The sequence below is a fragment of the Cetorhinus maximus genome, chromosome 24 (assembly GCF_964194155.1).
Source record: "Cetorhinus maximus chromosome 24, sCetMax3.hap1.1, whole genome shotgun sequence".
Taxonomy (NCBI): Eukaryota; Metazoa; Chordata; class Chondrichthyes; order Lamniformes; family Cetorhinidae; genus Cetorhinus; species Cetorhinus maximus.
Window position 1 is genome coordinate 39,032,380 of NC_135902.1, and position 25,868 is coordinate 39,058,247.

The 25,868-nt window shown below is 37.6% G+C and overlaps 1 protein-coding gene across 1 annotated transcript in view; it reads left to right on the forward strand.

Moving 5' to 3' along the window:
• Positions 1 to 25,348, forward strand: part of gna13a (guanine nucleotide binding protein (G protein), alpha 13a) — a 62,424-nt gene extending 37,076 nt beyond the window's left edge. Inside the window, exons 2-3 of the mRNA XM_078571055.1 lie at positions 1,098 to 1,148; positions 15,630 to 25,348. Of these exons, the coding sequence (XP_078427181.1) occupies positions 1,098 to 1,148; positions 15,630 to 16,202 (624 nt within the window). The 3' untranslated portion in view covers positions 16,203 to 25,348. The remainder of the gene's footprint in view (positions 1 to 1,097; positions 1,149 to 15,629) is intronic.
• Positions 25,349 to 25,868: the final 520 nt, after the last annotated feature.

Here is a 25,868-nt window from a genome sequence, read left to right on the forward strand (position 1 = left end):
ATCTGAAATAAAAACAACTGCTGGAAGCGCTCAGCAGGTCAAGCAGCATTTGTGGACAGAGGAAGGTACGGTTAATATTTCATATCAGTGGTCTTTTGTCCGAACCCAAATTCTGACGAACGGCCATCAACTTAAAATGTTAGCCATACGTCAGTAGAGAGCAGTTGCATTTTCTGATATGCTTCAACTTTTCAATTAAGTCTTAATGATCAATGTGGCAATAAAGCCCTGTGTTGAATTTTCAATGTGTTTTGTGTTGTTAGGTTAACATCTATGGTTATTAAAGTGAAAAAAACCATTAGTTCAGTAGACAAGTTGTCTGGAAAGGTCTCCACAAGGTGCAAGTTTTTATAGTCCACATAGTGGGCAATTGAGATATCATTTAAAAAATCACCCAGAGGCCATTACAGTGAATCTCAAACATGTTTTCCATTGTCAACCTTTGCCCCGCTGAGATCCGTGAGGATATGGCTGTGTGTGTAAAACCAAGCAAGTATCTAATTTACCAACCTAAACACAATTGGCGGTTGGTTTTGATGACTGATATCATTTTTCTTTGTGTCCTGAAGATTGCAGATTTTTGTCTCAAACATTAATTTTCACTAATTTTGTGTATCTGTTTTATTTTTATATATAACTACATATAGCTCTTTTGTTTAAAAATGTTTCACTTTCAGCCATTTGCTCGTATTTTATGATCGTTTAACATTTGTTAAGCAAAGCATTTTGAATCTGCTGTAAAGATTGATGTGGGTAAATTATTCTTAAATGGGTATGCTTAAACTATGACAATTTCACTTTTTTTGTCTGTAAGCATGATGCAGCAACTTGCAATAATATAGGACCTTTAATGTGGTAAAACATTTCAAGCAGGAGTGCAAGATTGTATGCATAAACTTTAATTGTTCAGATCTTCATTTGGAGAAGAATGATGCATAATTTGAACACTTAAGCTGTTTCATATTTATAATGCTTCTGAACACTTGAACAATTAGTATCAAAATAATTAACACTAACTGTATCGCTTGCTTTCCTCTTCAAGTTTAAAGACACATCTGGTAGTGTACTAACTGGCATTTTTCCCTTTATTTTTCTAGGGAGAATCTGTGAAATATTTTCTGGACAATTTGGAAAGATTAGGGGATCCGGTGAGTAATTTATCATTTAATGTAGAGTTTATTCCACAGTTTTAAAGATGCAATTTTGCTGGGGTAACTTTGGACTTTGCTGAATAAAACCTGCATCATCTTGTTTTTCAAATTGTGAATAACAGTAAAAACTCATTATACATTTAATTACAGAGAATGAAGGTTTACAGTACGGGATTAACAATTTGAATCTTAAAGGTTGCAAATAGAGATGTAGGAAAATAGAATTGATGTTTTTGCATCCAGTTAAACCCTTAGGTAAATAAGGAAGCATTTTTCCAAGTTACTAATTTTTGGGGAGGACTTTGTTTTCTGCTTAGATTCTTTTTGTATTAAAGTCAGTCAGTGTTAGGTACCTCTGTAATGCTGACATGATTGGGATTACGGCATTTATTGCTGTCAACCAGTCTGGTGACAATAGAGTGCCTATTTCTTGGGGTACGTAACATTTTAAATGAATAGTAAAGTGAAGTTCATGTGTTCCTTTTGATCCATGAACAGTAATGTTGCCTGGTGTTTTCAAGATATTTTGTTCCATTTTTCCCAGTTTGGATTCCCCCATGCCATGCATCATTTTTTGCTTTGAGGGCAGCATGCCATTAGTTCACAGGTCTCTAGCTGTGCTATTTGCTAGTTTTTTTTTTTGTTTTGTTTTTTATACGGTGAACTTATACAGGGAGGGAAGTTTAAGTCCAATCTATAGGGCAAGTAAACAATCTGGAACTTTTTCTTGTGCTCTCATGTTATGTCTCTTTTTTTTTCCTCCTTTGCACTCAATGTCACCTGGAACTGCATTGCTAAGGGAAGAAACTCATATATGTAACTGTGGTATGAGTTTGCTTGTATTGTAGTATGTATGTTGCAGCTCCAGTTTACTATACTATTATAAATGTAAGTACAATCCACTAACGTATATTAAGAAACAAGACAATTGTACTTTCAACCATCCTGCTAAGAAATGTACTATGGTTTTACAGTTCTAGTAGCTCATTAAATATGGCACGATGGTACTCTGAAGCATTTTTTTAGACTCAAATTTTCTAACCTGATTTTGACAAGTTTATATAGTATTTGATTTATTTTTCAACATATATTCTAACTGCTAAAAGATACATTTCCTGACAGCTGCCCTGAATTTATCTCTCAGATTTCCACGAAGAAAGTTAGAGTCAAAACTTTGTAATCTTTTCAGCGAACTGGACTTTTCTGATTTGATGAAATAGATGACTTGTATCTATCAGCAAACTCAACTCTCAAGCTTTCTCACTCATGTTCTCATGTGTGTACACTTTTGCACATTCTGACCATATGTGTTAAAAATCAGTACAAATTCCAATTTCCCCAACTGCTGGAATAAGTATAGAATCTTACTGTACGTAGACAATATAACCCTCTCTACTTGACTGACGCTGCTCCCCAGGCAGGAGCTCTTGGTTTAAAGGTTTCATCCAAAAAGCAGCACTACTGACAGTGCAGCAGTCCCAATCAGTACCATATAGAATTGTCACCCTATGTCAAGACTATGGATTGGGTCTTGAATGAACAATCTTTTGATGCAAAGACAAGAATATTACCATCAAGCTAAGATTGACAGCTAAAGAAATTACTGGAGCCAATTATTAATGGTGATTAGTGATCAGCCTTTTGTCAAGACATAAAGGCTCGCTATTTAAACAAAATTAATCTTTAAGAGGTGGAACAAATTTTCAACAATAACCAATTTTTAAGTTAAGATTTCTGGTTGTGAGATCCCAAGCAACACTTAAAACAGTTTTTAATTGAACTCCCAGGCACTTCCTTGTATTGGATACTGGCTTGCACTTTAAACAAAAAGCCTGATCATTTTGATCGTACTGAAAATCCCTTAAGAAATTGTTCAAAACATGTCTTTTAGATGTTTATTTGAATATAACAATGTATAAATAAATATTTTCTGATTGTACAAAAATATTTATTTTATCTGTAATTTGCAAATAGTGATCAGAGCTCATTTCAAAGGATAGACTTGAGGCTCCTGAAGCTGTCGTCTTAAATTCTGCGTTGTATTTCAAATAAATGTTAGCTTGGCCTACCTAATAGAGCTCCCATCACATTTGTGCTGCGCACTGACCTGATATTAAAAACTGAAATGTATCCACATTAAATCAAAATGAATTATTTTATCTCAAACTCAGCAAAATCAGAATAATGTTAGAGAAAATTGTAAAATTCAAATGTGTATTAAAAAAAAACGGGACGCACAAAAAATAATCGGACCTATCTTTCGGAACAGGACTTCTCCATGGCAGATGAAATCATATAGCCCACTACCCTCCCAACTTGTTTGCACCCTTTTGCTTTTCCACCTCCACTTTCAGTTCTTCACCTCCGTTTTCAGTTTTCCACTTGCTTGAGTGCCAAACTGCATCAGCAGCAAGCGATATTCAGAGCTAAGTGATTCCACAGCCAACAGATCAGATCTAAGCTTTGCAGTCCTGCCTCATCCAGTCGTGAATGGTGGTGGACTATTAAACAATTCACTGGAGGAGGAGGAGGGTCCACAAATATCTCCATCCTCCATGATGGGGGAGCCCAGCACATCAATGCAAAAGATAAAGCTGAAGCATTTGCATCAATCTTCAGCCAGAAGTGCCAAGCGGTTGATCCATCTTGGCCTCCTCCAGAGGCCCCCAGCATCACAGATGTCAGTCTTCAGCCAATTTGATTCACTCTCTGATATCAGGAAATGGCTGAAGGCACTGGATACTGCAAAGGTTATGGGCCCTGACAATATTCCAGCAATAGCACTGAAGACGTGCTGCAGAACTTGCCGTGCCCCTAGCCAAGCTGTTTCAGTACAGCAAAACACTGGCATCTACCTGGCAATGTGGAAAATTGCCCAGGTATGTCCTGTACACAAAAAGCAGGACAAATCCAACCTGCCAGTTACGGCCCCATCAGTCTATTCTCAATTATCAGTAAAGTGATGAAAGGGGTCATTAACAGTGCTATCAAGTGGCATTTGCTTAACCTGCTCACTGATGCTCAGTTTGGATTCTGTCAGGGCCACTCAGCTCCTGACCTCAATACAGCCTTGGTTCAAACATGAACACAAGAGCTGAACTCCAGAGATGAGGTGAGAGTGACTGTCCTGGACGTCAAAGCATTTGACTGAGTCTGGCATCAAGGAGCCCTAGCCAAACTGGAGTCAATGGGAATCGGTGTAAAACTCTCTGCTGGTTGGAGTCATACCTAGCACAAAGGAAGATGATTGTGGTTGTTGAAGGCCAATCACCTCAGTTCCAGGACGTCACTGCAGGAGTTCCTCAGGGTAGTGTCCTTGGCCCAACCATCTTCAGCTGCTTCATCAATTACCTTCCTTCCATCACAAGGTCTGATGTGGGAATGTTTGCTGATGATTGCACAATGTTCAGCACCATTCGTGACTCCTCAGGTACTGAAGCAGTCCACGTCCAAGTGCAGCAAGACCTGGACAATATCCAGGCTTGGGCTGACAAGTTGGAAGTAACATTTACACCACAGAAGTGCCAGGCAATGACCATCTCCAACAAGAGAGAATCTAACCATCACCCCTTGACATTCAATGGCATTACCATTGCTGAAGCCCAAATTATCAACATCCTGGGGGTTACCAGTCACCAGAAACTGAACTAGCCAAATAAATACTGTGGCTAAAAGAGCAGGTCAGAGGCTAAGAATTCTGCAGCAAGTAACTCACCTCCTGACTCCCCAAGGCTTGTCCACCATCTACAAGGCACAGGCCAGGAGTCTGATGGAATACTCTCCAATTGCTTGGATGAGTGCAGCTCCACAACACTCAAGAAGCTTGATACCATCCAGGACAAAGCAGCCCTCTTGATTGGCCCCACATCCACATACATTCACTCCCTTTACCACTAACGCACAGTGGCAGCAGTGTGTACCATTTACAAGATGCACTGCAGGAACTCACCAAGGCTCCTTAGACAATACTTTCCAGTCCCACGACTGCCACCATCTAGAAGGGCAAAGGCAGCAGACACATGGAAACGCCACCATCTGCAAGTTCCCCTCCAAGCCACTCACCATCCTGATGGAAATATATCGCCGTTCCCTTCACTGTCGCTGGGTCAAAGCCCTGGAACTCACTACCTAACAGCACTGTGGGTGTACCTGCACCACATAGATTGCAGCAGTTCAAGAAAGCAACTCCCCACCACCACCACCTCAAGGACAATTAGGGATGGGGAATAAATGTTGGCCTAGCCAGCGACAACCAAATCCCATGAATGAATATCCTGGTATGTAGTTTCTTGAAAGTAGATTAGCAGGTTGAGTTCGTTCTTTGTGTAAGTTTCATTATAATTTTTCTCAACTTTGTGTACTCTTGCGCCAATATCTTATTGCATTATTTTCTTCCACTCCTGTTTCTGATAGTTTTGGTGCACCAAATTGGTGGCCATGTGACATTTTGAGTCTCTCTCAGATTAGACTGCTATTAGACAAATGATGTTTACCTAAAATTAGTGGTTTTGTTTGTTATCTACATTACAGTTCCCAAATTCTTTCTGTGACAGTGGTTTTTTAAGTGAGCAAATACTGATTTTGTTGGTTAGTTGTCTGTTTGAGTTTGTTTTGTTAAGTTAGTGGAATTAATATAAATCTGAACCACTTTTAACTTAATTTGGCAATTTTTTAGGAGTCTCCTTAATATAACCCTTGATGTGTTGTGATATTTACCCATTATAAAGAAACAAAGGCCTACACTAATACAATGCCTTTCGTGGCCATGAGACACCTCAAAGCTTTTCATTTTGGGGCTGATTTGCATAAATCCTTGTTTCTTTCCTTGACCGTTGTCTGAACTTGCGTTCTGAAGAAGATCTAGATGATTTATCATGAATTAGGCTTGAGGTCCTGACTCCCATGTCTCGTTGGTGTGGCTTGGTACGAAGAAGAATTGGAGATTATCCACAGATCTGAAGAAGAGTCATAAGGACTCAAAACGTTATCTCTGTCTCTCTCTCCACAGATGCTATCAGACCTGAGTTTTTCTGGCATTTTTTGTTTTCATTTCAGATTTCCAGCATACGCAATATTTTACCTTTATTATTATGGAGATTATCCACACTTGGTGTCATCTTTGTACTTAGTATCACGCTTGAATGTAGCTTATCATTCTTCCCTGCTGTTTACAATACTGATTTGGTATGTTTGGAAGTTATTTTAGTGAAATTTTCTCTTTGTTTTGTAACTATGATCTGCATACCACGTTAGGGTATGAGGGGGGTGCTGAGGAAAGATCCTATGAAATGCATTTATGCTTTGCAGATTTTAAAATATTGAAAGACAAAACACCTTGAAAGGCACTTTGATCTTTTGGGATTCATATTTTAAGGACACACTTTAAATGTAGAATAAAATATCATACCAAAAACTTCCTCCTGTTAATGGCAAATGAATTAACTATCGACTGTGGCTGTGAACTATTTTCCACTATTTGTATACTGAAAGTATAACAATTCTGATTAATATTTGCAACTTTTAAAAGCTATGTCTGTTCATGGTTGTGAGTGTCTCATGTTTATAGATTAATGGCAAACACTAAAGAGAAATGTTTTAAACTGATTTGTCCAATGCAGCTATTTCAAAGTTGTGAATTACAGAATAAGATGCAAAACTACCAATGATAGGCTCCCAAACAAAAAAGATCTGGGATGTGAAGTAACTCAAAGGCATTTCTGTGTTAATTCTGAACTATTCCCCTACAGTTGATCATCCACTCACTATATTCGTCTAGTGGGAAGGATTGAGCAGGCCAATGGCAGATGAAGTTCAATGTAGAGAAGTGTGAGGTGGTTCATTTTGGCGGGAAAGATATGGTGAGACAGTATAAAATAAAGTGAGAGCCTCTCAAGGAGATGCAGGAACTGAGGGACCTCTGGGTATACATAGGTCATTGAAGATGGCAGGGCATGTTGAGAGAGCAGTTAATAAAGCATATGGTATCTTAGGCTTTATTAATAGGGGCATTGAGTACAAGAGTAAGGAGGTCTTGTTGAACATGTATCAGACACTAACTAGTTAGGCCTCATCTGGAGTACTGCATCTAGTTCTGGGCACCATACTTGAGGAAGGATGTGATGGCACTGGTACAGAGGAGATTCACAAGAATAATCCCAGGGGTGAAGAACTGTAGCTATGAGAATAGATTGAAGAAGTTGGACTATTTTCCTTGGAGAAAAGAAGGCTGAGAGGAGACTTGATAGAGGTATTCAAGATCCTGAGGGGTATGGACATGTAAATAGTGAGAAACTATTCCCACTCAAGGGAACATCAAGAACTAGAGGGCACAGATTCAAAATAATTGGCAAAAGGGGTAAATGTGATGAGGAAAATGGTTGGAGTCTGGAATAAAATTACTGAAAATGTGGTGGAGGCAGTTTCAATCGAGGTATTCATAAGGGATTTGGCTTGCTACCTGAAAAGAGAGAATGTGCAAGGTTATGGGGATACGGCAGGGGAATGGGACTAGGTGGAATGCTCTTTGAGAGCCAGTGCAGACTTGAAAGGCCGAATGACCGCCTCCTGCACTGTAAAGATACTGTGATAGGTAAAATGTTAAATTTCAGTAAGTGGTGTATTTTCACAGTGTATGTGTTTCACAAAGCACTTTGCCTGGGATCACCAGTCTGATTGATGAAGGGGCCAGTGTGGGAAAATAAATGCTCACCAGTACCCTTGAAATTCTGCTCATTCACATTCTGACCTTGTGAATTATGACTGGATAGTTCCCAAACCTCAGACAGGGTGACTATGCGTACCCATAACTGACTCTGTACCCCCAGGTAGATCACAAATATTCAGTGAGTATTTTGGTCAGATTCAATCAAGTGAGAACTCCCCTGCTATGTTTCTTAGTGCCTGGCATCTTTTAAGTCCACTGAAAGACAAAAAAGACACAAAAAGAATGTGTGCAAAATTGGTGACGAAAAGCAGTGAAAAAATGTGAATTGGAAGCATACCCACTGGTTATTGACATTTCTTTTAACGGAAATAGTTCCTTCCTGTCCGTTATATCTAGGCCCCTTATAATTTTATACATTCAATTAAATCTCCCTTCAGCCTTCTCTGTTCCAAAGAAAATAACCCCCAACCTATCCAATCTTATATCTAAAATTCTCTATTCCTGGCAACATCGTTGTAAATCCCCTCTGTACCCTCTCTGGTGCGATCACAGAATTACAATCAGAAACAGGAGGCCTGGCTTATTTTCTATTTTTCTTTCACTTCCCTAGTGCTGGACACTGAAGCCAGTTGTACTGTTGCCACCCTGGTTAAATCAGGAATCAAATTTTATGTTTCATGTAATTGTGTTGCCTTTGTAAGTTAAACCATGGAGAGGAAATCATAGGCATCAAATCAATAATGCAATTCAAGATGTTAATTTTGTAAAACTACATGTTTTCATTCTAAACTGTGCACTGAATTTGGCTGCAGCACAAGAAATGATCATTGTTGTCAGAGCCCTTGGGTAGCCAGTTGCAAAAATGTAGTTTGTTTTAATATTCATAGATTACTGTTTTATGATGTAGATTCCACTCACAGTCTACCTCTTTTTAGATCAACTTATTTGTGCCATTGTAGCATGTTGTTCTGTCCTACTTGATTAGAAAGGACTCTGTTTTCTTTGCCCCATTCCATGGAGAATCTCAATTCAAAGGCATATAAAATGGAAATGTGGATGCTATCAGGGATGCTGTTTCTTTTCTTGCTGCTTCGCAGTGTAATTTTTCACATTGGCTGTGCAGATTTTGCACAACATCAGTGAAAGTCTACATCTGGTAAAGTGAAGTCATAAACTTGCCCTATAAGCAACTGCAATTGTCAATATTTGCATTATTAGATGTCTACAAGTCACACATGACTTGAGCAAAATGTGTACGTCCAAATTTTGCACCTGGTTTTCATATTTTGCTCTATGGATCCACCCTTCTGTGCAAACTAAAATATAGAACACATGCTGCTGCTTTAAATGTGTAATCATTTCAAGTGGAAATTATTCCAATATATAAATTGGGATGAATTCCAAATACTCAAATCTAACATTTTTGTTTGGTACAAGTTTATACTATTGATTCTTGATTCCAGTGAGATGATTAAACTTGCTCCAGCACTGCTTCTATAATTATGTGCATTTATTAGATGTGAAGAACTTTGGCTCTTAAAAGAGGAATTTTCTGCCTCCAGATAAATGTTTGATTAGTTGTATACTCAGTTAAATCAGTTAGAAATGTTATGTTGGCTATGCCAGTACTCTGCAGGAAGCTGCTGTCAATAAATCTCTTGTTAAAAGTACTGCATGTATTTGCATGTGAATGAGATTCATGTTCAGAACTATGTTTGTCCTGCATTTGCTTCTAAAACAAAAGCTTAAACAAATAAGAGTCCTTCACTGACACAAAGATATGATACAGTTTTGAATAACAGTATATTCTTTGCAAAGTTAAAATTGCGTATTTCTTCATGTGTCTGATAACCTTCATGGTTTGGACCGATATCCATTTTCTTTGGTAGTCTGAATTTGTCATGGTTATAGAACCGTCGCTTTTGTGTGCTTAAAGTTGGTGCAGAAGCTATTTTTGAGGCGATTTTTGAACTTTAGTACAGTACTATACAGTAAGGCATTAACCTAACAGTTGGATGACCTAGTTTTGATCTGATTACATTGTCACAATGCTTATTTGGACAGAGTGAGAAATCAAAATGCCCGGTACTGAGACTGTTTCCCTGGGCTGGAGAGCCTAGAACTAAAAGCCATAGTCTCAGGGTAAGGGGTTGACTACTTAGGGTTGTGAATCTTTGGAATTCTGTACCCCAGAGGGCTGTGGATACTCATTTATTGAGTACTGCATATTCACAACTGAGATTGATAGACTTTTAGGCATGAAGGAAATCAAGAGACATTGGGTGGGGCAGGAAAGTGAAGTTCAGATGGAAGATCAGACATTATCTTACTGAATGGCAGAGCAGTCTCTAGGGGCTCCTATTTCTTATGTTCTTAAAATCTATATGGCAGTGTTGATGTAATTAATAGATTATTATGTTTGACAAGCCCTTTGTCATATGTGAAATGTTAGGTATATCAGATTTTTTTTGGGAAGAAGTTACCTTTTTCAAATAGACCTCAAGGTGAATGCCTAAATGTAGTTAAACGTATAGTTGTTTATGGTGCACAGCAGCTATTACAAATGTGTGAACAGGAACTGGTGGCTGCCTTTTACTCGACACAGTCTGTTAGAGGATGTGGGCAGGTCGCAGGATGGAGTAGAAAAGTATTGCACAACAGGTGGTCATTTAAATAGGTTTGTATTGTAGTGCCCAGCGAGTTATTGATCAAAGACATACATACATATGAATTAACAGCAAGAGTAGGCCAATCGGCCCTTCAAGCCTGCTCCATCATTTGATAAGATGTCTGATTTGATTGTGGCCTCCACTTTCCTGTCTACCCCCATACCCTTTGACTCCCTTTTAACTCCGCCTTAAAAAATATTCAATGACCCTTCCTCCACCATTCTCTGGGGAAGAGAGTTCCACAGTCTCATGATCCTGAGAGAGAGAAAAAATTGCTCGCCATCTTAAATGAGACCCCCCCTTATTTTTGAACTGTGTCCCCTAGTTCTAGTCACTGCCATAAGAGGAAACATTCTCTCAGCATCCACCTTGTCAAGTCTCCTCCAAATCTTTTATGTTTCAATAGGATCACCTTTTATTCTTCAATCGTTACAGTCCCAACCTGTCAGCAGTTCCTTATAAGATAACCCCTTCATCCCAGGAATCAGTCCATTGAACCTTTTCTGAACTGCTAATGCAGTTGTATCTTTTTTCAAATTGAGACCAAAACCATACGCAGTACTCCAGAAGTAGTCTCACCAAGGCCCTCTACAGCTGCAGTGAAACTTCCCTACTTATATATTCCATTCCCCTTGCAATAAGCGACAACATTCTATTTGCCTTCCTAATCACTTGCTGTACGTGCATACTAACTTTTTGTGATTCATGCACCAGGGCACCCAGATCCCTCTGCCATTTAAATAATATACTGCTTTTCTATTCTTCTACCAAAGTGAGCAAGTTCACATTTTCCCACATGCTCCATCTGCCAAATTTTTGCCCATCACTTAACCTATCTATTTCTCTTTGTAGACTCCTTATGCCCTCTTCACAACCTGCCCATCTTTGTGTCATCAACAAATTTAGCAACCATACATTCAGCTCCTTCAAGTCATTGATATTGATTGTAAATATCCCCATTACTGATCCCTGTGGCATTCCACTCGTTACAGCTTGCCCTCTTGAAAATGACCCATTTATCCCTACTCTCTGCTTCCTGTTAGCTAACCAACCTCTATCCAGGCACTTGTTTGTAGGGAAGTCAAGTAATCCTAGACTGCATGCTTCTTAGCGCAGTTTTGTTTTCCCTACTTATAACTGATAAATCCTGAAAAACAGAAGTCCTGCCTGTTCTGCTAATGTTAAATGCTTATAAAGATATTATGTTTCATATACTCCAAATGCAACCAACATTGTAGACTTTCTCATTATCATGATGAACCAGCCTAGTAACCAGCTTGCATTCCAATGCAAAAGTACACATTTAAACATGGAAAACCAGGTTGCAGGACAGAACGTTACCTTGTAAATTTCTTTTTGCTGCATTATTGGCACAATACCACTCCATTTCTAACTTGTTCACTGTTGAAGTTTATATACCTGATGACCGCTTCCTGCGAACATTTCCCATCTATCTAATAAGTCTTTTAAGTGTCATGCTCTGTGTTCATTTTTCTACTCCAGAAAGATGAACCCTTTTAGATTCAAACTTAATTTTTATTCCTGAGTCAAGCACTCAACACTGAGCTACCTGATCTTGAACATGAGTGAATAGAAAGAAAACTAAAAAGCAGAACCAGTGTTGAGTTAGAATTTGTTTGAAGTCCATATGAAATCATTAAATTTCTGTATTGTCCATGATGGCTGAGCATGGTAGGGTGCTGAATTACTGAACCAAACAGACCAGGTTTTATCTTGGTTTATGCTGGATTCATATACCCCAACCAGGATAGCTGGGGTGCTGCAATTGGTCTGAGGAGCCCCGTTTAGGGAGAAGAAAATTGGGTTACTGCTTCTGATTGCTTTCCATTGAACCCTGCTGTTCCTGCATGGTGAATGGGCACTGCTCGAGGTATCATAGTACACTCAGTACCATGTAACCATGCCAACAAAAGTCAGTGCCATCAGAGATAGAGAGAAAATTGGCAGAAAAAACAGTAATGTGTGATGGTCAACAAATCATGTTTTGTCTATCAGGCATTTCAGTTGCAAATTTTTGTTGGCAACATACACAAGGACAATTAATTATTTTCTACCAGCTGTTCCAGAAATTGGCTGGAGGAAGATACAAACTCAGTTTTCTCTTAGAGCTGGCTCACCTCTTCCTTCTCATAGTCATTGATTCTAGCAGCAAATTACGGAAATACCATAAATGCGTGGACGTGCTATTGTGGAGTGGGATTTTGATGAACGGCCATCTTCCTTTCTCCACTGATGCTGCCTGTTCAGTTGAGTGTTTCCAGCAGTTTCTGTTTTTATTTGATGGTTTTGTTTTGTAGTTTTGTTTGAAATCTTGTCGGCAGTTATTTTTTAAAAATTGCTGCTATATGCTGATTATAAATCCTGCCAGGCATGCAATTAACATGCAACAGAGTAGGATTTAGGGTGCTGCACCATGTAGTAAAGCATCCTTGGTGCTTTCAGTGTTGCAGTATTGAAACATTATTTGAAACATTGAAGCTGAATTTAGTTTTGAACCACTTGAATGTACAGGTACTGTGTCTCAAAACAAGCAACCTCAGGACAGAGTCTGTGCCAGATTTTGGATCTTGCAGGTTTTTGGGTCGGGCGATTCAGGCCGGGTCAGGTTGGGTCAAGGGTCTCTTGGAGTGTGGGAAAAGACCAGTGTGTGAAGCCGAAAACTAGTCTGGCACGCCGGGATACAAGCTGGTATGTTATTTTACCTATCTAATAAGAATTAAAATTCATACATGGCAGCCTATAAAATGTCTGGTTTTCAGACATCTCCAGTTTTTGGAGAGCTGGATTTGAGACACGTGAAACTCCCGTACTCTGTGAAAGCATGTGAAGCCGTTTCAGAAAGGTTTCTTATGAGGGTGTGAACCTTTTTTTATTCCTGATTCCTCCTTGCATTATCTCTCTTTCTCTCCTCTTCTTTCAAGAGCATCTACCAGCTGCATCTGAGAACAAGTAGAGGAAAAACAAACAAGGGGTAAATGTAAAAGCAGTTTTGGTTTAGATGGATTATTGACTGCTACTTTTTAAAATCTTTATAAAGTATGTGCCCTGGCAGTCATTTATCCCTCAACTACCAAGAACGAATTATCTGGTCATTTATCTCATTGCTTTTTATGCAACCGTGATGTGTGCAAAATGGCTGTTGTGTTTTCCTATATTACAATAGTGACTACACTTCAGAAGTGCCAAGTTGGCTGAAATGCTTTGGGGCATCCTGAGTTTGTGGAAAGTTCTATATCCATGCAAGTCTGTTATATCTAGATGAGGTGTAGAACTTTGGAAGTTAAAGAATGGAATAGTTCTGTTGAAGAGTCATACGGACTTGAAACGTTAACTGTGTTCCTCTCCACAGATACTGCCAGACCTGCTGAGTTTTTCCAGGTATTTTTATTTTTGTTTTGGATTTCCAGCATCCGCAGTTTTTTGCTTTTATTAAAGAAAGCAATAGGTTGTCTAGTCATTCCCACCTCCCAGTGGCCCAAAAAAAAATGGCTGCTTCTTACAGCAAAGTTACTACTGGAAGCAGAAACCAAAATTAGCCATTTTAGTGTTATGCAGTGTTTTAGTTTTGGTAAAGTTGCCTAGCTTACATTGTTGCTTTGCCATCTTTAATGGGTGAGCTGCCATCATGATGAAGTAAATGGAAAATTAGTAATTGCATCAAATAGCTTGTTTGTAACTCATGGCAGTTAAATTTAGAGATGTGTAATAAAATGTGATACTACAAAATCAACCCTTACAGATAATTGTAAATGATGTGGCACTAAGATTAGGATCCTACAAAGTCTAGGTCATAGAAGCAGTCATGTTATCTGCCAGTAGAAGCTTGTGTTGCATTATTTTAACATGCAACTCAGCAATTTTCCCATTGATAGCTTCATTTTAATATTTGTCAAACACTGATGTGATATTGTCCATTAACTGGCAACCAGTTGTCTTTTGACAGGTAGGTAAAAAGCATTTCTATATTGGCAATGTTTTGGGTTGGATTTTGGATACCACTATGCTGTTTATCCTGCTAAGGCCTATTTCAGCAACAGACTTTGTAGACCCACCATAAGCATGTTATGAGTATGAAGTTGGTAGCAGAAAGATGGATTAATGGTATAAAAGCTCACTGTTATCAATCTCCCAAATTTCAAACTGAAATATGAGGATATAAGTACCCGACGGTGTTGCTTTGTGGATGGGCAAAGAGACTGCTTAATTCATACGTAAGATTGTTTTTAATTGCTGAGAGTTGTTATTAGCATATCCTTTCTTGTTATGACGTAGACCAATCCTAAATAAACGGGGAACCCTTTGGATCTGATAAAACAGACTTTGTTTAACCAATTGCTGTCACGAAGACCTTGAATTCTGCTTTTCGTAATTTTTCACTGATATTTTATAAATAATTAGATATTAAAATCAAGCTAGTAAATGATTTACCGTGGAATTCATGCTTGACTTTTTTTTAAATGAGAGGTCCAAGTAAAAGTAATACAAATAAAAGTTTTACCTGTTGTACCTTGCCCTTCCCCCTCCCCTCCTCCAAAGAAAAATCATGGCCGTCAACAGCTTTTGAAGTAGCTGTGGCCAGTTATTGTTTTTGATTCTGTGAGGCCCAAGTTGCTAGTTTATTTCTTCTCCTTGAGCAGTGGAGTGTATTAATTAACTTCTTCACCTTGCCATCAGATTTCTTAAGAGTATATGGTTTGGTGATTACGCTTAGAGTTAGAAGAATGACATGGTCAGACTAACACGTGGACTGTGCCTGTGGCTCTTTCTATACAGATCTACTGTTACCAGCAATTTTTTTTTTTTAGAAAGTAAAACTGGTGCAGCTGCTTTTAACAAAAAATTGGTGCAGGAGTTGAAGTTCATGCAATACAGGAAACCTAAAAATTCCCAGTGTTGTAAGAATATTATATGTTTTATGATCTATTTATGGGCTGTGTTCATTAAACAGGAACTGTGGTATGACATAAAATGGATTCTTTTATTTTTCAATGTAAGCTGCAAATTGCAATAATAGTTATGCTATATCCAGGCATGCAATGTGTTTGTACAGTAATTAGTTAGATTCTGTCTAAAACTGTACCATCTGGACCCAATATATTAATTCAACTCTGTTTTCTTCTTTAGGAATATCTTCCAACACAACAGGACATTCTACTAGCACGAAGACCCACTAAGGGAATACATGAATACGACTTTGAAATAAAAAATGTGCCCTTCAAGATGGTGGACGTGGGTGGACAAAGGTCGGAACGAAGGCGTTGGTTTGAGTGCTTTGATGGGGTGACTTCCATTCTGTTCCTGGTGTCATCAAGCGAGTTTGACCAGGTGCTCATGGAGGACCGGCAAACGAATCGTCTGAGTGAGTCCCTAAACATCTTCGAAACGATAGTCAACAACAGGGTCTTTAGCAATGTCTCTATCATTCTTTTCCTTAACAAGACGGACTTGTTGGAGGAGAAGGTTAGAACTGTTAGCATCAAGGACTACTTTTCTCACTATGAGGGAAACCCCCATGAGCTCTCAGATGTCCAACAGTTCCTGGTGCAGTGCTTTCGTGACAAACGTCGAGACCAGCAGCACAAACCACTCTACCATCACTTCACCACCGCCATTAATACCGAAAACATTCGCCTGGTCTTCCGTGATGTCAAGGACACTATCCTCCATGATAACCTTAAGCAGCTGATGCTCCAGTGACGTCCATTTATTTAGTTACTTTTAACATCTGGCACTGACCAGCTTATACCAGAGTGATTATGGTTACAATTCCTTCAAAAACTTGAGGCAGCTGCTTTAAACTGCTTAACCGAAGAATGCCAAATTTATTTTCCAGACTTTGGCCTTTCAATTGCTTTTGCTCCAAGTTGGGTTTTGCTGAGGGTATTCTAATCCAGAGTACACTTCAACAACCTGACATGGTTTACGATTTTGTTTCTTCGAAAATGAAGATATGTGAAAAATTCAAATGCAAAGCTGCGGTGTTCAGTGTGGGGATTGTGTCTTGTTAATACCTGTTCTCTCCCTCTTAACCCCCACCCTCCCCAACAAAAAGGGCTATTACAAAGCAAAAGTCATTATTTATTCAAAAAAAAGTTTGACTATTATGGAAGCAAGCTAACAACATTTTGGCCATAAAGAGTCCCTTTGGGAGTGAAATTTACTTTCGTCACATTCAAATTGTTTTCAAAATCTTCTCAAATGTTAAAAATATTGCTATTTGGTTTGCTACTGATAGGTGCAGTAGTCAAAGAGTGGTACATATATAACCTAGTGAAATGTGAAGCAGTCACAATTTGTACAAGTTAGGGTTGTTAATATTGGATTTAGTGTGTGAAACCTCTCCCTAATGGAAGTTTTACAGAACTAATACAGTATTTGCATAACATTTACAATGTTTACATAGTATTTTATCAAAATTGTACATAAATGCCAAATTTCACAGAATTGCTTCATAATTATTTGGGAGTCTGTGGCCTAATGTAAAAGTTACTCTTTTGATTGAATAGTGCAGGTACAACATGCCTTACCGCCTGTCAGATTCTAACCTATAGTAGTAAACCAATATTCTGACCTATTATATAGTGCTACTATAAAGTTACTAAAACATGACTTGTGTTCATTGGCTCCTCTATGAAAGCATCTTACTTCAACTAAACTTTTATTAAAGCGTGATTAAAAGCTGTGTATGTGGCCTGTGGATCACACTTTGGTAAAAGCACCAGTAAACTGATACAATTTACAGTGTAATATCAATATTATAATTGAACCCAGGAGCTCTTCAATGTAAATTGTAGCTGAGAAAATTGCCTTGGTACTGAGGGATTTAATATTACTCTATGGCTGAAATAACCCTGCTGTTTATTTAAAATAGTAATAACATGATTCCTAAATTTATAATGCAATCTGATTAATATTGCCTTTCTTGAAAGATGAAGTGTATTTCGTATGTTCATAAGTTAGCTTCCACATTCTTAAAAAAACTGCAACATGTCAAAATACATTTTTGCAGTGCTGATCATGGATAAGATACTTGCTTTTTAAACAGTTGTACTTTTATAATTGGTTTTAAATACGTCCTGTTTGAATTCAGGTTTAGAATTCACTAGTGTATCTGCAAACCCCTTTTCAGTTGGTCAATAATTACTAACAGAAGCCTGACTAAATCTAGCATTGTACAATGTAAAGTGCAAAGCATTCTCTTTTTAACTTTTCTTACAAGTTAGGAATTGTAATATTGGGTTTAGCATGTGAAACCTTTAAATGATAATTGTAAATTACAAAGAACCAGACCCACACCACAATTGTGGGTTTCTGAATTGCAGCATTCGTTCAAACAACTGTTGTGCTGATTTAATCTATTTCAGCAGTAATGCATTTATTTAAACGTTTACCTCTATTAATATTGGGGCTGTCAGACAGTGGTAAATTCTAATCCTGGTGTACCTTCAGTGCCACGCCTTTACACGATTACCTGTCTTTGTTAAATAACAGGCTTGCCACAGTTATATAGTAATGTGTTGCTTAATGACCTCTGTTTGAATAGTTTTATAAATTTACAAATATTTTTAAAATGTTCTTATGTCATGTTTAATGTTGATTTCTATCCAAACTTGATGCATAATATTTGTTACTATAGCATATGCCAATCTATGCAGCCAGTTCCACCCAGGTTTTGTCTGTCAGTGGCTTCAGTCAAAGGTTACCATCCAATTCAGTGATGCTAAGCCTCCAGTTTGGCAGGTAATTTCTAAGACTAGCTGGGACTGAGTTGAAATGGAAATTCAGAATATAGAATTAAAACAGCAAATTCAAGGAAATGCTCAGGTCAGACAGCATCTGTGGAGTTAATGTTTGAAGCTGATGGCCTTTCTGGTGAAAGGTCATCAATCTGAAACATTAACTCTGTTCCTCTCTCCACAATTGCTGCCTGACCTGCTAAGTCTTTCCAGAATTTGTTTTTATTTCAGATTTCCAACATCAGTATTTTTGCTTTTGTATCAGAATTTGCAGTTATTTGGAGTCCTGTGATGAGAAGCAAAGAGAAAACCTATGGCTGATTTGTGTGCACCAGCACCTAAATGAATCCCGTAGCTCCTTTTTTGGAAAAATATTTTGCAATTGTCTGTTAACAAAGTTCATACAAACTGGAGGCAAAATTTATTATTGGTCTGTTAAACTCTGCCATTGCTTCCAAGCCTTTATCAAGACAGAATTAATGCAGTATTTCCAGAATTTTATTAAATGTTTTGGTCATTGAAAAAAAGCAATATAAGTTCATTAATGCCCTAAGTGACTGTGTGAAGAAAAAGGTTTGGGAAGAACCACGTCCTGAAGGAAACCTTTGCTGTATCTCCTACTTTAAAATACCTTGTTATGGCATAGTCTACAGAAGTTAATATAATGTACTGTGAAGTATTCGGCTGTTGAGACTGGAGTAACTGTACCACAGTCTATATGATTATCAAACTGCATTCTACAATATCTTGCTAAATATACTGTGCCTACTATGCAGAAATTTTATGCTGACAAGAATGCAGGAGCCTTAATTTTCCACTAATTACTACAGATGCGTGGAAAGAGACTGGAAAGTAGGTTCTCATCTGGTCCGATCTTGAGACATCACAAAATAACCACATGCTCGAGCTACCTTAAGTTATCACTTGTGCCATTAACCAATTACAGCAATCCTTAAATTGAACAAATAACGTGTGTTAAAATACTGAATTATCTGTAGCTTTTCTTAAGAATCTAGAATTATGCATGTTCTAACATAATATACATTCCTTTTTCTCTCACCTTTTAAGGGCTTGTGTTGGGCCACTGTGTCTCTGATATTTACTCCATGTGGCCACTTTATGTGAATCTGAAGAAACAGTAAACACCGTAAGGCCATGGCAGCTGAGTTGGATCCTCTTCTCAATGTCACATGTACACTTACACCCCTGCTCTAAGTTTACCTTTGGGCACTGAAGGAATGGGATCCAACCCAGCTGTATTTGTAATGGTGTTTCTCTCCCTTTCATTACCCTGGGATGCTGTGTTCATTTGTAGCACCTTCTGTTGAGATTGTCTACTCAGGAGTGCTAACACTGTAGAAAAACAACTTTCCACACTAGTGCTATCTATTGGTAAGGCCACAGCAACAAACCAACTTTACGAAATTGACTGTTGAAAGCTTTGTTCCCTTCGGTACGCAAAGTGTAATCATCTATTCGTTTGTGAGGCAGTGAAGGTAAGGCACTCAAGAATGTTCTTTTAATTTTCTCCTGATCTTTACCTGATGTAAAACATTTGAACATGAACTTGTAGTCATAAGTTTGTGAAATATGTTCCTCTGAGCAGAATCAATGTTTGTTCAGTGTACAGGAATTTATCTTTTGAGTGCCATTGTGTGGTGCATTACATTGCACTGCTGCTTGCATGCTGTCATGCTTAGCCATGTGAAAACTGCAAAAAGGATTCCTCCAGCTCTACACACATTATTTGATTGACTATTTGGTTTTAGACAGAAAAGCTGAGTGTCCTTTAATTTTTGTAATGTGATAAATTGTAAGCAAGTGGTTCTGGTAAAGCTGTTATGGTAGCCAGTTAGCAGCTGCTTAATTTGTTGAATGAATCATGACACTTAAACATTTTACCCCCTTGTGTTTTCTTTGCAAACATGTAAGAGCCTCAACTAATGACTTCTGACAAAGTGCAGAAGTAGAGAGACTTCCTGGTGGACTTTCTGCTGAATTTTGTGTTTCATTTCCAAAAAAATGCTGTCAACTTGTTTGTTCTTTAAGTGATTTTGCCAGAAATTGAGGATTAAGTCAGGCAACACTTGCGTTCCAATTTTCGTCTTCTATTGTTTTTCACACAAGTACACTTTTTTTAATGAAACCACTAGATTTAGTCCTGTACCTTCACTTCCCAGAATAGATGTTTAGTTCTATGTTATGGTGAAACTGGGCAGCAGATGTTTCACTTTTTGAAAATAGGAGTGCCTAGTATTCTTGATGTTTCATTTACTATTGATTTAAAACATATTATGGAAGCCTGTTTCTGATTACATCATTCCTTTGAGCCCTTCATTAATTCAGACATTTTCTAGAGACTGTCTAAATTGTTGTTATTTCTTTCTATTCGATTTTCAAGATCACTTTAGTAGGATGAGTCATTAAGCTTCTTGATCTAAAACGATTGCACTCCATTGCTTTAGGTTTCTTAGGTAGCTTAATGAATAATGAATATCTTGAGTCACTCGGAGTGCATCCTTTGGTATATATTTGATCACAAATTTCTTTTATCACTTCTAATTCTGTTTCTCCAATGACTTTTAGATGTTTTGCTGTTAATTCATCTATGCCAGGAGCTTTTCCTGTACTCATCAATTTCAAAGCATTTTTTACCTCTACTATAATGTTTCATCTTTCATTTGCCTCTGTATCTTGAGGATTCCCTCAATTTGGACAATCATACAGTTCACTTATATTCTATCCATCTATTTGTTACTCCATCCCTTTCAAACAATATTTTACCATCTTTGTCTTTTATGCACTCACAATCTGTTGTTATCCCTTTCTATCTGTCAAAGATTTCACCTGGTGCATCACACTCAATTTTGTGATTTCTTTCCAGCTCCAATACTTCACGCATCTCATTATGCTATTTCTCTTTAGCCTGCCTGCATGCATTCTTTATTTTCTTTTCAATTTCTTCATATTCAGGTGTGTTTTATTTTCCTTTTCTAGCTCCAATTCTGGTCCATTTCTATCTTCGTGCTAGTATCTCATCTGTAATCCACTTGTCTTTTCTGTTTTAGTAATATTTCCTTTGCAGCATGTTGTATACTCTTCTTTGTTTTTCCATTTGCTTTCTATTTCTTGTTCCGAGACCTCTGTTCCTTTTCTGTTCAAGTACTGATGATCAACAAGTGAGCAGCATTTATTTAACTGTTTTGCCATCTCAGTTTTATCTAGATTGTAACTAGATGGTATCCTACTTTAGCCACTTCCATGTGGACTTACTTCACTGTCATTTTATACAAATCAAACGAAATTTTGTTTGGGAGTGTTCTCTATTATTTGGCTTATTTGTATAGGTTCCTGTTGTATTTGCATGCAGTGATTAATGAAATGCACTTTTCCAGCAAACTTGAGAAGTTAGAAGGGTTAGAAAATTAATTTTCTCATCTTACTATACCAGTACATTGCAATATATATAGAAATATATATAAACCACAACAATCTTAAATATAACATCTAATTGTGTTTATAGTTATTTTCAGAAAGCTGATTCTGATCGACAGAAATAAAAACAGAAAATGCTGGAAATACTCGGCAGGTTAGGCAGCATTTGTGGGCCAGTGACATTAAGTTCCTTGTGCCTGACCTGCCGAGCATTTCCAGCATTTTCTGTTTTTATTTCAGAATTCTAGTATCTGCAGTATTTATGCTTTTGTCTTCTTTACCAGCACTGGGTTAAACCAACAAGCTCAGTTGCTTGCTGTATAATCTAGTGCTTTTACTTTTTTATTTTATTCCAAATTGAACTTTTAGTTTATTCTTTTCTATCTTTAGTGGTGCAAGGCCAATATATTAACTGCAGTATTGCAAAGTACCATTAGCATTTTAATAAACTAGCAGTAGCAAATTCACCTGTATTTGTGTATACACAAACCTATGTCTACAAGTCTGTAATAAAGCAACTACAGAAACAGGTTCAGTAGACTTCTGTATAGGTTGAGAACACCATCTTTAGAAATGTTGCATCTATACTGTACAAGTTGCTTTCAGTGAAAACTTCTTGGATGAAACAATGAAAACATTGTGGAATCTACAGCCAGTGAGTACTGTAATATAGAAATATCAGAATTATATTTTAAACAATTACTTTGTCAAGGGCTATATCATAGATTTTACTTCATCTATGGAAATGCTAATGTCACTCGAGTTTGAACGACCTTGAGAAGATTATCAGATCATTTGGGTTGCAGGGTGATTTTACAGACATTAAAGTAGAAATATTGCACCTTGTCAAGGACAACCCAAACAAACGACTTACGTAAAAGTTTAATTTCATAAGTCACAACAGATGAATGCAAAATGATATCAGTTCCTAAATCTGCATGCAGCATCCTGTTGTGCCTTAAAAGAGCACTCATGTCTATAAGCTAAAGTCTGACCCAAAAATGCCCCCCCCCCCCCCACCCCTGCAAAAAATGTGCATGAAGTGCAGCAGAAATTGAGCTGTGCAAGTATCTGTTTACCTTGCCTTGAGATAACGAATCAGGTTTGGATGAGTTCATAAGTTATAATGTCCCTCTAGAATGGAATTCTGACCTACAAGTGGTGCCATTTTGAAAAATCCAAGATGGCAACACATGAGAATACTTGTATATGTTTGTTTGCAGGTTAATGTATAAGTTGCATATGAAGCTGCTGAAACTTGTGCATGGGCGATGCTCAGTTTGCGACTGTTGCTATGTTTCATTCAATGAAATGGTAGTCTGTTCATCTGTAGAATTTTTTTCCTGTGTTTTAGATTTTCTCTTCTGAAGGTACTGACTTTTGTTGAGGTACTATTTCATGGATGCCAACAGCCCTCTGGCACCCTGCCTTAATGATCACACGTGTGTGAGCATAAATATGTTGCGGACTATTCTATAGTGTCACCCTGGCTAAACCAGATTGCACACTCTAGTGTTCCTGGAATGTGGTTCCAGGGTTATGATCGCTTGGTTTGTAAAATTCATGCATTCAACTATTGAATTGTCAAGGAAATTTTAATCTCTTTAATTGGCATTCTCATTTTTTCCTGCACTGAAATTGGTAAGAAGAATAAAAAAAACTGCAAAAAAGATGCAACTTGATAGCTAAAGGGCCTATTGTTTAATCTCTGTCTTTTGTTTCTCTCTCCCCTCCCCACAATTGTATCTCCTGTCTTGACACTGATAGATGCTAGGATGTGTATTTTTCTAAATAAAAAACAGAAATGCTGGATAACCTAGTGATCAGACAGCATATGTGGAGAGAGAAACTGTGGAATGTTTCAATTTGGTGATCTTTTGTTAGAATCTTTCTGGCAAAATGTCATCAACCTCAAACATTAACTCTGTTTCTCTTCTACAATGGCTGTCTAACTCAGTGTTTCCAGGATTTTCTGTTCTTATTTCAGACTTCCAGAATCGTCGTGTTTTGTTTTGTGTTTTTCTGAATGCTGGAAACCTCATTCTTGCTAAGTAACCATTTTGCATCTGTTGATTTGAATAGGCTAGTCAACCATGACAGCATCACAGTTCAAACTTATTCCTGTCATCACATGATGTGCAATTTCCAGCAAAAGTCACAAGTTAGTCCTCAGTCATGGATACATAGGCTTTTTTTTCTTCCTTTTTTAGTCAATTATGAAGCCCCCAGCTGAGATCAAATACCTCAGCACAGACTGAGAGTGAAACCTGGGACCTTTAAGCCTCTGATTTAATGCTACACCAGATAGTGCCTTAATTCAGGACACACAAGGGAGGTTCCTCCATACTTAAATGTGTTTTGTAAATGAGATGGTATAGATAACTAGAAGTATTCAATATATATGTTACTCTGTATGAAAAAGGTTTTATTTTAAGACATCTGCTTAGTCCCTTGGTATTCTGTTAGTCAGTAAACTGGGATCTGAATTCTTGGTTGCGTTGGAGGGAAAGATTGCATTGCCTTGATGAGAAACGCCTTACCTTAAAATGTGCATTGCTTGTATATTGCCAAACTTAATGGTTTAAAACACTGTATTGGCCTCTCATAGTACCAGAAACTACCTGAATTTTACATACTTAACAGCACCCATTAAAATAGCTGGAAAAAATCATCTAGATTGACAGGAACGATAAGATAAGCAGAGGAAGTTTAAGTACATTTTTTTGTTTTAGCCCCTAAAAGAGCATTTATTTGGCTACAGCCCTTTATAACTAGGTCTGCATTCCCATATCTGGCAATTTCCCCAGTTATAAAAGCCCTTATAATTTTAATTTCTAGTGTGTCTTGTAATTCATATCTTCATCCATTAATGTCTTTGAAGCACAATTGGTGTAGTATTCAATTAAAATTTGGTATGAATTAATTGAAATGGTTCAAATATGATGTATAATGTCTGGGATAAAGCGATCACACCATGTTTTTCAGTTGTGACTCCGACTGGAAAAATTCATAGGCTTTCTGTACGTTTTGATGTGTGCCCATGGTCATACTGCTTTGTGTATAAAATTTATTAGATTTTAAATTAAATTATTAAAATTTATTAAATTTTAGAAGCATGCACATTTTTACAACCGCCTGTACAATAGACTCCATTAGTTGAGTTGAATTCTTATCTATCCCTTGATAATTTCAGTGGCATTACTTGAATTGAAAATATTTCGAGCAACAGCATTGAATTTGTGGAAAATCTGCTCTTGGCACAGGGATTAGTTCAACAATCATGGTTAAAAAGCAGCAAAACTAGTTAAACAGTGCTTTAGCTAAAAGTATCATTTTAACTGTTCATTTAAAAGTATTGTATAGGAAAATTGTTGTGGTTTTATATAAACGCATCTTCATGGATTTGGGGGAAATGGACTGAATCCTTCACATCATTTTGCTTTTACTTTGTTGTATATTTTCTTTTGTTCAGAAATGACAGTAAATTATTCAGATTGGAAAGCTGAGAGTATTTTGCTTGTTTTGGTTTAATGCTTTAGTTACTAATAGTGATGCTGTTCCCATTATACTGTATTTGTATATTGCTCTGTACATACAATGCAGAAAGTGTCTTTGCAGCCAATAATGCCTTGTATAAATTTACTGACGTGTATTAAACACATTTACAACTTCTGATCGTCTTGTGGTTTTGTATGGGTGCATGTATTTCACAGCATAAGGTCGCTTATACTAGTGTGTGTCGAGATGGAGAGAAGGGAAGGCCTCTGTATATTGTTTGATCGATCATGATTTCCATTGGAAACCATGTTGAGTTCAAAAGGAACTAATCCTAATTGAGCTTTTTCTTTGGTATCAATATAAGGCTGTCCTTGATTGTTAACTAAAGTCACAATAATTAGGCATTGAAAAAGCCATTTGGCCCATTTCTCATACATCCAGAGCACCTCCCTTTGACATTCAATAACATCCCCATCATTAAATCCCCCCTCTATTAATAACTTAAGGGTCACCGTTGACCAGAAACTTGACCGGGCCAGCCTTAAAATTACAGTAGCTACAAAAGTCAGAGGGAGGGATTTTGTGGCGAGTGACTCACCAATTGACTTGCCAAAGCTTTTTCATTTCCTACAAGGCGTAAGTCAGAAGTGTGAAGGGTTCTCCCAACCACACTCAGAAGCATGGACAAAGCATG